This window comes from Alligator mississippiensis, chromosome 1, assembly GCF_030867095.1.
Source record: "Alligator mississippiensis isolate rAllMis1 chromosome 1, rAllMis1, whole genome shotgun sequence".
Taxonomy (NCBI): Eukaryota; Metazoa; Chordata; order Crocodylia; family Alligatoridae; genus Alligator; species Alligator mississippiensis.
Window position 1 is genome coordinate 342,811,490 of NC_081824.1, and position 14,212 is coordinate 342,825,701.

At 42.4% G+C, this 14,212-nt stretch overlaps 1 protein-coding gene across 4 annotated transcripts in view; it reads right to left on the bottom strand.

Annotated features, from left to right (window-relative positions):
- CRACDL (CRACD like) overlaps positions 1–14,212 on the bottom strand; it is a 134,916-nt gene that overhangs the window by 20,415 nt on the left and 100,289 nt on the right. For all 4 annotated transcript variants that reach the window (XM_019485090.2, XM_019485092.2, XM_019485089.2 and 1 more), the window contains 2 exons: positions 12,129–12,359; positions 8,181–9,771 (listed from right to left, as the gene is read on the bottom strand). In XM_019485090.2, the coding sequence (XP_019340635.1) occupies positions 8,181–9,771; positions 12,129–12,359 (1,822 nt within the window). The remainder of the gene's footprint in view (positions 1–8,180; positions 9,772–12,128; positions 12,360–14,212) is intronic.

Below are 14,212 nucleotides of genomic sequence, written 5' to 3' on the forward strand. Positions count from 1 at the left end.
TTTTTTTAGATAATACATTCCAACATTATTTACCATCCCACTACTCTTTTTCTCGTTTCCTTTCCTTTATCGCTGGAAGTCAGTCCTGCTTACGATCTCACAAACAGTCAATGATTTTGACTGTGCGTTCCTCAGCTCCACTTTCATACAAGGGCTAGCCATGATTTTGCTAATATAATGATATATTAGTGTGCATGTTCATCACTGTACTCTATGCTTGATCTACAGAGGATGCAAGTCTGTTAGTCACCAGCTCATGAGCCTGACTGACTCAGTTGTAAAGACTAGGGATGAATCAATAAAGATTTTCTTGGCTGACACCGATTGCTGATTATTAACCAGCCACATCGGCCAATATTGATCCAATAACAGATTTACAGGAAAGCAGCTGGGTAACGTGGAGAGAAGCACCCTGCAGGTAAGTCTGTGGAAGGGGTATGGGGGAGAGAAGGGGCATGGTGGGTACATATCAAGGCCCACATGCTGAGGGAGGGAGTGGGGCAGGGGCAGGGACAGTGGCTGGGGGTGCTGCCCAGCCAGGGCAGTGAATGGGACCTGGGGCAGGGGCGGAAAGTGGGAAAGAGCCGTGGGCAGCTCGTCCAGGGGATCAGCGTCCTGGTGCTTAAAAATGGCTCATTAAATGAGCTTTAGTTCAAGTGCTGTTGCCACCATATTTAAGCGGGGGACATTTTTAACTGGAGCAGAGCCAAGCAAGGCGAGCGTGAATGTGGGCTGCCCACTGTGGGATCAGGGTTCTCTGCCCTGCTGTCTTTGCTCTGGAGGCCCTGTGTCAGCTGCATGTCCCCTGCCCACCCAGCAGCAGGAGGCACAAACTTGCTGCCCTCCTACTGCTGCCACGTGGGCAGGGGAATGTGTGGCTGCTGTGCAGCCTCCCAGGGCAAAGGCAGCAGAGCAGAGAAGACCTAAGCCCACAGTAGGCAGCCTGCACCTGCCCACGCACAAATCTGGGGGGGGCATATTGCCTCCCCCAGGGGGTGTGTGCAGCGGCAGGGAGCCGCCTCTACTCCCCATCCTCCTGCACCCCCTGGATAAGCTGCCCGCAGCTCCGTCCTGCTCCCTGCCCCAGCTCTGGGTCCCATTCACCACCCTGACTAGGCAGTGCCCCAAGCCCCACTCCCTCCCTCACTGTGGAGGCCATGATCTGCCCTTCCCATGCCCCTTCCCTCCCCCATGTCTCTTCCCCTCCACAGACTTACCTGCTGGCTGCATTCTTGGCCACAGCCAGAAGGCATATTGTATTCAATCAGTGACATTATTGGCCAGCCCAAAAAAGCTGATAGCCAATAACGTTAATTTTCCCTTTATCAGTACCAATCTGATATGACACCACTATATCGGTGTACCTCTAGTAAAGACTCATGCCATCAGCTCCGAAGGCCTGCATTTCACTCCCTAGTGGCAGCTAGGTTGGCTCCAGTCATGCTGTCTTTCAAAGTTTCTTGTTAAGCTTGAAGCCACAGAGACACAAACTCATTTCCAATTATTTCCATGAACACTTATCACTAAATGCTAATTTTATTTTGGCATGAAGCCAACATAACACCAATCTTCACTGGAAAATATAGGGGTTGAATTGAATGGAGAGGACCAGATTCCTGTTGGAAACCTGGGATATAACTATCATAATGTCCTTCTCCAAATTATTGTACATGAAATTATTTCATGATCACACAATCTGCTTTTCACATGCAACATAACTTCTAAGTGTGCTGTAGGCCAGCATTCCCTTCAGACAAGTGTCTCATCAGCAGCCAACATTTTCTGAAGGATTTAATGAACTTAAAGAACAGTCCTGGCTTGGTGCCAATGCTAACAGGCATTGAGGAAAATGAAATGTCACATGGGAGAGAATAATACTGACAGCCCTAAATACCTGGGAACATGCAGCGTGTCCAACAAGCCACACACATTCCACTGAAAAGCTATGTTCTGGAGCAGATTTTGTATCTGTCTAGATTATTTTAGCTCATCACTGCCTGAAGCTAAGAAGATTAATGAATGTTCATATGCTCCTGAGTTACTAGGGAGTAGAGGACAGGCCTGGAGACTATCCCATCAATCAGCAGTAGTGATCTTTGCATTGCTCCAACAATTAGATTTGCTCTCATCAGCTGTCACAGGGATCAATCATATCCTAGAGGTTTTGTGTAGATGTACATTGCCTCAGATGCCACTCAGGGTACAGGAGAACCCCACCCCTTACTACTCTCTTTGAACTAGTACAGGATAATAAACTTTCCAAATCAACCTATCGGCTATGCTGGCAGAGTGTTTAGCAAAGTTAAGCATTTCCAATGACTATTTTTTAAGGAAAATGTACCCATAGTAAGCATTTCCAACTGCATGACACATGATAAGCAATACCAGAAAAAGATGGTGCTCCATAAGGTGTCATGGAGAACATACATGATGAGACGATATGCATGACTGCTCGCATTAAAGCTAAAAATGCCCTAAAAATTTAGTAGAAAAATCTAATTCAGCCTCTAGCCTTATAGCTTTTCACTGAATACATAGAAAACAGCATAACAGTTTCTCTTATAGGTTCGACTCTTTCTAATTACAAAACTGTCCATGATTTTTGTATCAGATTTTTATATCACATAGTAAACATAATGTTTATAAAGACTGGTAGGTAGTATATAATGAGAAGGCAGATTGCCTAGATAAATGATCACAACCTAAAAAAATAGTGCTTTAAATTCAGTTGAATGCAAGATATTACATCAAGGAATCAAAAATGTATAACCAGAGGAAGGGAGAATCTCTAGAAAGCAGTGACTCAGATGAAAATTGTATATAACCAGTTACAAGCAGAAACAGATCCAAGATTTTACAAAGGGGAGCATGGGAGTGGTTACTGGTGCTGCAGGGGTGGCTGCATCCTCCAACTCCCAGTCTCTTCCCCCCCACAACACTGTGACAGACAGACCACGCTGTGGGAGCAACAGTGGGGACTTTTTTAAGTCCAAAAGAAGGTAAGCATTCAAACCCTCTCTTTGCCTCCCTAAGAGGCACATCCCCTCCCCATCTCCCCCACCTGCAACTACTGCTGTCACTGCTATCCTGGGGGCAAAGGCTGATCCAGAGTCACTCCAGTGGGGGTGCATTGGGGCTGGGCTCAGCCCAGGACAGATGCAGCAAGCAGGCAGAGGACCCCCTAGAGAACTGGGCAAGGAGGTAGAACCTGCTCACTGCTACTGCTACTGTTGTTCTGGGTTCAGCCTAGTCTCTATGCAGCCAGGCTGGCATGGCTCTGGAGCTCCCGTTGTCCCCGGGACAGCAGGGTCAAAGGTAGCAGCAGATGGCAGAAGGGAGAAGGTGGAAAAGAAAAGGGATAGGCCTCTAAGGATGGAGGAGAAGAGAAGGGAAGAATTCTTACCTTCTTCGGGGACTTAAAGTCCCCAGCCGCTGCTCCTGCCACATGGTCAGAAAAGGCAGGTTCAGCCATGCTACTCCACCCACTCTGGATCTCTCCCGGGTTACAAGAGCTCTTAACTGTGGCAAAGGGCAAATGTAAACCTTAGACATAAAAGGGCATTTCTATAAAGCCTGTATGGATGACAGCGGAGGATCTGACTGGAGGGCTATGTGGCTGGGCTGGCCCCTTTAAGCCTTGGAGCTGGTGAATCAGCTATATTACTTGCCTGTTGAACCCCCACCTTCATAAGCCAAAGTGAGAACTGGAACCACTGCTACTGACATGTTTGTAATACCTGAAGCCCTGCCTTAGAACAACAGCTATAACCAAATTTCAAATGCTTCAAAACTTCAGTTGGTTACTACAAGGGAGACAACTGTTCTGCCCTCAGGCACAACTGCACAGGTATAGTTCAATTTATTTATTTTTGCACCAGAAACATCGGAGGCTGGCCACAGCTGACCAGACATCCAATGGGGTAGGACCAGAACTCAGGCAGAGAAAATCATCTTTCTTTTTTTTTTTTTTTTTTTTTACAGGCTTGGCTACTGTACCTAGCTCACATGCTCAGGGCAAAACTGGTAAGATTTGGGGTAGGGAAGGAGTTTTCCCCAAAGCTGATTGGCAAGGATCAAAGGCACTGATTCACAATCAGAGTGCTGCATCACCCTGAGGTGCGATGAGATCCTTTTAAGTGTGCAATGCAATATTAGTACTGTTAGGTGTGCAAACACCTACACATGATTCGCATGATTGACAGATATTTCAAATAGGAATCCATAGTGTCAAAACAATTCTGAACTGCTATAATCTTTCTGAGTTCCTTGCAACAGAAGACTTGCTCTATTTTTCTGTAGTCAAATAACAAGTGAAAGCTAAAAGCTAGCATTTTCAGAAGGGTACTTCGAGTCTAATGAGGGGGCCCTTGAGTCTAAAAAGTTTGAGAACCACTGACTGGTTTTCTTTTTTTTAGCTTTCCTCTGAAGCACTGAGCATAGATTTCCCCTTAGGATTATTTGTGCATATTTTTATTAAATCCTTGCCACTGCATATTTTAACAAGGAGTTCAGATGCAGGTGCTGCTTCGGACACTTCTGTTCTTTGCCTGCAGTTGTCTCTAGAGGACAAAAATTCTCTTTTTCTAGCCCCCAATTTTGGCTCAGTTTACATATAACTGGGAATGTTTAATGGCCTGGGATATACATGTCAGATCTGAGGTCTTAGGATCCCTTCTGGCCTTAATTTACACATAACCTTAGGATCACAGAAAAGTAGGGCTGGAAGGGACCTCACAAGGTCATCTAGTTCAGCCTTCTACTCAAGGCAGGATCATCTCTGACTAAACCATCTCATCCAAGTGTTTGTCCAACCTGCTTTTGAAAGTTTCCAAGCACGGTGATTCCACAGCTGCTCTAGGTAGCCCGCACCAATGCTGTTCCTGACCAGTCTCGTAGTCAGAAAGTTCCTCCTAATCTCCAGCCTAAATTCCCCCTGCTGAAGCTTGAGGCTGTTGCTCCTAGTCCTGTCCTCAAAAGCCACAGAAAACACCCCCATCTCCATCTTCTCTATAATCATCCTTCAGGTATTTGAAGACTGTTATCAAATCCCCCTCAAGTCTTCTCTTTTCCAAGCTCAATAACCCTTGTTCTTTAAGCCTTTCCTCCTAAGTCTTGCCTGCCAGGCCCCTTATCATTTTTGTTGCTCTGCATGGGATTCTTTCCAAACAGTCCACATCTTTCTTGAAGTCTGGGGCCCAAAACTGGACACTGTACTCCAGGTAAGGCCTCATACAGGTCTTCTATCCTCATTCAGGTGTTATCCAGGTCTTCAGGCTCTTTGCTTACCTCTGGGCTTTTGTCTTCACCTTCCAGTGAATCTAGTTTAAAGCCCTCCTCACTAGGTTAGCAATCTGTTCCAGTAATAGCTGCTTAAAATCCATATTCCAATATTCTTTTTAACAAAAGAATGAGCAATGATAAAGTGTGACAAAGACACTGAGGGGCACCATAAATAAATAATATGCTGAACATGCCAGACAATTAGTAATCTTGTTTCTTCAATATCCCTGTGAAAGAAGAGGACACCTTTTTTTAGGTCTGAGTCACTCTTTTCCTTACAACCTGGTTTGCACGTGAAATATGTTACTTGCTTTTGGAATGCTGTACCACAGTTCTAACAACCATTTTCCTACTGAAGAAACCTGGGATTTTTTAAAAAATTAGGCAGCATAAAAATATGAAGTGCCTCTTAGGTTATCCTTTAAACCAGATATATCCAAATTCTACCACAGGCCCACAGCCATACACTGCCCAGGCCACGTGCCCTCTCTTCCCCCACAAGATGTTCATGTCACATTGTGCTAGTGCCTCCATGCAGCACCACAGGGCCCCACATCAGCATTACGTGGGGTCATCCAGCCACAGGTTTCCTTGGCATCATAGTCATGCTGTACTGCCCAACTCCCAGAGGCATGGGCAAGCAGCAGAACCTGGAGGAGGGAGCAGCAACTCAGAGACTCCCAGTAGCTGGAGAGTGATTTGGGGAATTGGCGCCAACATAAGGAACCCAAGGACTGCAGGATAATACTCTGGAAGCCACCTGTGGCCTGTGGACCATCAGTCAATAGCCCTGCTTTAAACTATGCCCTGTAATTAAAAAAAAAAAAATCTTTTTATAGCTTTTCTGTTTCCCTGTTGTGGTCTACATGGCTCTCTTCAGCAAGGGAGAGTAGATGAACCTGAAAGCAACTGTGCTAAAGGCACTTGCTAAGCACATAATACTTACACATAACACTGGCCACTCTCAGAAGCAAAGCAAGGTGTCTCCAATTCAGAGATGCTCCAGAGAGTCAGAAGCTCCAGTCTCCTGCTTCTCCATTCCAGCCAGACTCTTCCATATAAATCCCTAGTTACCTTCCCTTTTTCAGGTGGTTTTTGGGTTGCAAACTTCTACATGCCTTCCAAAGTCAACTAGGACCAAAAAGTTCTAACAACTCTGCCTCATCCAGCCATCTATGTTGGAAACTTTAAGAGCCAACACAGATTGGGGCTATACAAACATAGATACCAATAATGGGCCTCACACTGGGGCCATTCCACATGGCTGCCACCCAGTCTATACTCCCTGCCTCAACCCAGAGTATGTCATGATGCTAAAGCAGAATGAGCCATCTGACAACCTAGATGTGGCAGATCACTTGATCGAATCACTGGAAGTAGCTTGCCAAGCTAGTTGGGAGGAAATGACTGAGAAGCTGGACTTCACCCATTTCAGCCGGAAGTGTTGGAATTTACTTCACCATCTTGGAGTGGCTCATCAGCTATCAACATTGAGTCACCCTCCCACAGTGCCCAACCAAGTAGCCAGCCACCCAAGTCGCAAGAGCAACATTGGAAAAGGCAAGTAAAAATCTGCCTCCAAAAAAAAATTGAGAACTTTCCGCTGAACACACCAGACCAGAACTTCCACAGTTCTTCAACTTAGCAAGGTTTTGGATAGTATCAAGTCTGGCACCAGCCCAGGCTATGACAATATCTCCCTGAGTTCCTGAAGCATCTTGGCCCACGTGCTCATTCTTGGTTGGTTCAGTTCTTTATAAGGGTCACATGTGAGCGAAAGCTGCTGAAGATCTGAACTAGAGTTTTAAAGAGTCCACCTTATTGTTGTTTAGATTAAATCCGTATTTATTTTAACCCTATTCAAAGTTAGCTCTTTAGTAAAAACTAAGTTGAACCACAGTGTGAGATAGCAACTGCCACATAAACCTGAAATTGCAGGAATACTGACATGGATTAAAGGTCTCTCCCAGACCTTGAAGTGAAACCAGACCAAAGGACTGGAAAGAGTGAAAGCAGATCAAAGAATATGAACAGCACTGAACTCCAGGAAGATACATATTCAGGTACTTGAATTTGTGACTTGGATCTGGGTCTTTAATTCAGCAAATCTAGTCATAAAAGTCTTTAGAGTTTTGTTGAGTCAGTATCAAATATATTACTAAACTGCTAAAATTGCACAAGTACTTCATTAGATTTTTTGTGCCTTTTCAGAGAAATATCAGCAAGACACCAGGTTGCTGGACTGTGGCCAAAAGGACGTGCACAGTAATGGATTTTTAGTTTTATCTGTTGTATGGGAGGATTTTGAAGACTTTTCACATGTTGCAGCCTCCCACCCCTCTCTGAACTTTTAGATATGTTTATGAAGCATAGCTTATCACTTTTCACATCATATCTGTTTAAAAAAAGCTTTAAAATTGCTTATGAAAGTTCACATTCTACACCTGGATTAGGGAAAAAGAGAAATGGACTCTGGGGCTTATGCACTGCCAGTTATAAGATGAGGGCCTGAGTCACTATCAGCAAGTACGTTAACTGGAAGAAAGAATACCCCTTTTACTATGTACTTTGCCTTAACATGGCCCCACATCAAGCTGACCCTGAAGAGTATTGTGTAGGGTCAAAGAGACGATTAGGTCATACAAGTTTGAAACATTAAGTTACTAACACCATTCCACTTTGAAAAATAGGTACGGAAACAAGAAAACCATTTTGCTTCTGTTAAATTTCATGTGCGCACAGAAATTCTTCCACTTTGGTAAACAGAGTGTTAAACCTACAAACATAAGGAAGGCATCACTGATACATGCCTTCATTGTTTCAGACAGAGAGAGAACACTTTCAAGTCTATTAAAACTCAAATGAGCTCAGACAGCTACACAAAGCATCAGAAGACTTACCAGGCACTTGAGGAGGACTTAATTTTTTCTCCAAGTCTCTATCTTCATTTCTGGATTCAGGAGATTTAATGCCATTTTCCTGCTTTTCCTTGTTTGAATTTGTTATATTTTGCAAAATAGGCTTCTTAGGCAATGGAGGTTTTGTGTTAAGCTGTTCAGGAGATTTTGCTTTAGGCGTTTGATTGGCATTTAAAGAGACACTGATATTTACATCAGTTGTTGTTTTTATCTGTGCTTTTTCACCTTTTAAAAATGAAGCCAACCCTTCTTTGTCCACATTAAACTCTGCACTGTATCTTTTAATCCCTTTTGCTTCTGTTGAAGAGCTGTCTCCATATTTCAAGGATAGTGAGGTGGACCTAAGTTTTACTTGAAAAGGATTCTTATCTTCACAGCTTGACTGATGCTGGGATACCAGAGAAGAATCACCTGGCATAGAAGTCTCATCAGCCACCTGAGAAACACAGCCAGACACCATTTTATCCATAGCATGGCCAGTGATCTCACAGTCAGACTCTGGCAACAATGCCCGCATTTTATTTCTACTTTTTCTCTCTTGCAGATCTGATCCCATCTGCACTTCCTCTTTTGACTTCTCATTTTGTAAGAGGTTTGGTTTGGGCAGAGATAATCTGGAGTTTAATAAACTTTCATACTCTGAACTCTCTTTCAAGTGAAAGCTGCTAGTCCTTGGCCTTTCCCATGCTGATGACACTGAAAATTTTCTCAAAGCAATGGGTCCAGTGGCTGCTTTCTCCCCCTTTCTCTCCAAAATTGTCTCTCTTTGTATTAGTGACTGATTATTTTCTTCATTAGATACGGCTGGCTCTTGAATGGACTTCTTTTCCGGAGACCAGGCAGCACAAGCCCCTGCCTGTGATAAAGCAGACTGAGAGACATGCTGAGAAGGACCTTCGGGTAGCTGCTTGCAGGACCCAGAGAATACAGCAGATTCTCTCTTTTCCTCCATATTACAGAATGTTTCCACAGATATCTTATCCTTCTGCCCTTTGTCTTTTGACCCTTCCAAACAAGAAGAAATATCCTGATGGGTTGGAGCATCCCCTTCAGAAAGCATCTTATTAATTAGAGGCACACTTGGAAGCTGTTTATTTTCTCGATTCATAATATCATTTGACACTTCATAGACATTCCCCATGGAAATATTCAGTGTTTCTGAGCATTTTCTTTCCCTTTGCATTTCTCTATTCTGTATCCCACTCCATGTAATTGAATTTTCTTTAGGTTCTAAGGGAGATGGATAATCTGATGCAAGGTATGTTAATTCCTGTGCAGTTTGGCATAACTCAGGATTATTCTCAGGTAATAAGACTTTTTGTCTGATGGCAGACTCAGCAGTGAATTGCAGTGAGGAAGGCCTTTCATCTGTCTGTCTTAAGCAATAGGAAAAGTCTGCAGGTATTTCAGCTCTTTGCAAGGAAGGCATGTCACATGTTACAGCTGTGCTGCCTGACAGATCCTGATGACTGGTATTGAGGATTTCATCTGTCAAGTCTGTCAGTATCTCTCTTCCATCATGCTCCTCCTCTTCTGGAGTACAGCTCAAGTCATTCAGAGATTCAGACTGGGTCTGTTACAAAGAACAAACATTCAATACAGCTTTATTATTCCTGTACATCTTCACATATTTTTTATTGCCTAGTACATAGCAGATTATGCACTATGCTAGCTGTTGTCCAGAGAGCAAGACAACGCCTGCCCTAAATACATAGCTAGTTCATGTTTTACACATTTTGGTATTATATGCTGACTTTACATTACCAGATACTGGAATGCTGCACTATATATGAAATAATTTATCAAACACTCATTTAAGATGTCATTTCCTATCCCTGTATCTTTTAGATGCCTTAGCCAAATCCACCAAAGCAATGGCTGGCAGCACTGTATATACCAAAGCAAAGAAGTAATAATTTGGATATACCAAAGCAAAGCAGCAATGTTGTGTTGCTCTAGTGGCAGAAAAACAGCACTGGAACTAGAAAAATATGGCCCTTTAAATTCTGCAGCTCCATCCTTTCATTAAAAACAAAACAAACCCTTCCTGGGAAAAGGAGAGCCTGAAGACTTAGGGATAGTCTATATGTATGTATTTGATTTATGTGTGTGTATATATATACACACGTACATTTATAGGTGCATGTACAGATACAGTCCATAGGCAAGAACAGCAGAAAAAGGTATTAAATCAGTTGGGCTATGACAGTTTGCACAAATTGAGGTTCTACGGCCTTCCCATATTTGTCTTATCTTTAATCAAATTGTGATAACATTTTATTGACCCTCATACTTATATCTCATTTCCCTTTTTCTTTCAAGAGTTAAAAATGTCATAAGAGCTTACAAAACTTTTATTTACTTGAGAGTTCTTTTTGATAAAACTTCGGGTAAGCCTTTATAAGTTGGTTCTTAGAAGTGGCTAAGCATACAGGATTATTGCAAAGCATATTATTAAACTGCTGATTATGCATTTTGGTACCTGTGTTAGATGACAGTGATTCAGCATGCTATTGGGTAAATATGTGCTTTAAATGTGGGTACTCATTTTAGGAATGCCAAGTATACTTTCTAAAGCAACTTAAGTCTCATTCAGTTCCCCTTTTGCAAATCATAAAGCTGCAAGGCAATTTGGAATCATGTGCATTACAAGCTCAGGAATGTAAAAGCAGGAGATGCTGGTTGTAGGTCAGAAGTGAATTACCCAAGCAAAGTTGCACAAGAAAAATACTACTGTTGATATGTATTAGGAAGTGCAAAAACTTTCCAAAGAAAATCTTGATAGCTCCAACACCTTGGTCATTTAAATAAGGAATGGACATAGCTATGGTAAATATACTTTGGTAATAATCTGGCGCTGGCAAAAGACTTGATTATGCGGTGTTTTCCCTCCCCGCTTTTCATATATCTTTCATACAACTTGCAATACCATTACGCTTAGCTAAAGACTATGTGTTTTCAAGTATAGAAAGTGCTCAGTACTTTGTGAAAAAAAATAATGAATCCTCTTGATATTGGCATTTGGGAAAATCAACAGTTACATCTCTAAATAAGCCAACTTGACATTTTAAAAGCAATGCTTAAAATAGAGAGAAATTAATACATAAAGTAAATTTTTACAAATTCTTAAGATGAATAGTCAAGTTTGTTTTCTTTTTTATGAATATTATTCTAGACTCTCTTTCTCAAGTTTTCCAGAATGGTTGATTAAAAATAAGGCCCCGCAATTACGAAACTTATTTATGTTGGGGAATAGCATCCTTTATATACAAAGGTAGCTTCACTGTTCAGCTATATTTCTACTTGGTTTTCAACCTCTGCTGGTGAAACCACACAAAGGGCACATAGTCTACTAGTTATTCAGGGAAACTGGAAAGATATTCCTAGTGCACAATACCTGGCCCAGCCATTGAAGCACCTGACACAACCTCTTATTTTTGTGCTTTTCTAAAGTGAAAAATAATCTAATGGTGAATTTTTTGGAGGCAGAAGGGGGAATCCTCTTTCAAGAATCAGATTTTAAAGATTGACTTTCACTCCAGTAAAAATTGTTACCAATTATATACTTGATTAAAAGAAAATAGTAAGAAATTCAAGTTGAGCCTGTCACAGAGGTTAAAAAATGCTCAAATAGTGTTACATGGTAAATTTAAAAACAAATGTAACCTTAAATCTGTACACTGAGAGAATTAACAAGTAATCCCTTCTCACAGTGTTCTGCCTTTATTACTCTTCAGGGCTCTATTCCAGATGAGCATACAACCCTCATTAAATATCTGTGATCAGAAAGCAATAAAATATCCACTCACAGCTCTGGCTCTACTTCATAAATACATAAAGAAGTTGAAATAAGAAGGGCAAGTCAGGAAGATACAGGAAGATATAATTTTAGAGCCAATGCTGAAGTCTATTTTTTTTCTTTATAATTACCAAAGAAAATCTTTGCATTCTACTAGATCTCTGGTTCCGTGGTTTTATTAAAAGCTTGTGTTTAGCAGCAGAGTTATCCAAGCAAGTGGAGTACTTGGGCGGAGTGTCAAAATCAGCTGCAGGTGAAATGCTGCTGTCAGATGTTCGGGGAGATCTAGTTTTAGCACTCTCATGCTTAGGGAATAGTTGACCTTCTGTTGAGCGAGGTCTAGAAGAAGGACCTGATGTGACCTAAAGAATCCCAAAACAGAGCATCAAACAAAGACCAAGAAATGAAAACAGGAATTTTACAAAGAGAAAAGGGGGAAAAATCCCCACATTTATTGGCATTTTAGGCTTTTTAACTTATATTTCAGTTGCAGTGCAGTTATTAGATTTGCACATGAAGTACTGTGTTAGCAAGTTTGCAAGAAGCGAGGGTTTGGTTTTTTTTGAGTGATATCTCTTATTGGACCAACAGTATAGGTGGGAGAGATTGCACTTTATGCTCAAAAGCTTGCCTAAAATCTCTAACTACACAGTTGGTCCAATAAATGAACTGCCAAAAAATCGTTTACTTTTTGCCTATTTCTGAGGCCATCACAGCTGCAACAACAATCCAACCATAGCAACAGGAGCAGATCCAGAGGGGGTGTAGTGGCATGACCATAACCTCTTTTTTTGCGAAGCAGCAGCCTGGGACAGAGCACATCTCCTCCCCTCCTATTCCCTTCTCCCTTGCTTGCTGCCCTGCTCTCCTGGAGGTGAAGGGAGGTCCTGTCCTGCTCCAGCCCTGCTGCATAGGGGCTGGGCTCAGCCCAGGACACCAGTGGCAGCAGTGGATGGGCAGGTTTCACTTCCCTTCCTGCTCCCCCTGGGTGTTCCCCACCAGCATGGGAGCAAGCACAGAGAAGGGGAACCTGCCTGCCCACCACCACTGCTGCCGCTTGGGGCAGCCTGGCTGGAACAAGATAGGAGCTCCCCTTACTCCTAGAACAACATGGACAACCGGGATGCCAACAGTGGCAGGCAGGGGAAAGGGGAATGGGAGAGGAGGGGACAGAGAAAGGGATGTGCCTCTAAGCACATGGGGGAAGTGGAATGTTTACCTCCTTCAGGAGGTAACCATTCCTTACCTTAGTCCCCAGTTACTACTCCCAGGGCATGATCTGCCTGCCCTGCAGGGAGGAAGGGAGTGAAGAGGCTGGAAGCACGGGGTGCAGCTACCCCTGCAGCTCTGGTCACTGCTCCTGCTCCCCCCTTTATAAAATCCTGGATCCGCTTCTGTGTAGCGGCACTGTACTTTTAATAGCAGCAACACTGCAATACAAAGTGTATAGTAAAAGCATGTGTTACATTTGAACAGTAAAACTATAAGGTATAAAAAATGTCCATTTCAGAAGAATGATTCTGAGAACATTCAAACCCAACCCCAGTCCCCCCAGGTCAGCTTCTCATGGAACCAGTCCCTTTCGAATCCTACAGTCCCTTATTTTAAGTAACTTTATTCTATTTGCAAACTTTGTTTTTTCCCCCTGACTAAGCAGAGTATTTCATTGGAATATTTGAACAAATGTCAAGTAATCCTCTGGAACTTGCAATCTGTAAAATTATCAGCCATAACACTCAGGATTTTTTTTTGTCCTTTTTTTTTAACGCAACTTGGTACTTTCTGCAATGGAAGTTCAACTTCGCAGCCTTCCTTATCCAATATAATTAAAAGAAAATTGATGCAGAAGTCCTAAGGCCAATGCATAATCCTTACTTTCCAGTCAGTTATGGAAAAAAAAAAAAATCAAAGATCATCTTAAAAATGAACCTTTAAAAGGGATTTTTCTCTTTTCTATAATACCATTTTAAAAATAAGGCAAAATGAAAGCAGAAATAAGTTTTAAATTATGACAGATACTTTGAGACTAATGGTTCACCACAGTCCTTCAGAAGCCTGAAACTGAAATACAGCTCCATACTGCAGCCTTCCCCTTCACTGCAGTTTGTGACTTTAGTGGAAGCTGTACACAGAATCTCCACTTCCAGTAATTCTTTATCCATAAAAAAAAAAAAACAACTCACCCATGCCAACTAATGGTCATTTGAATTAACTG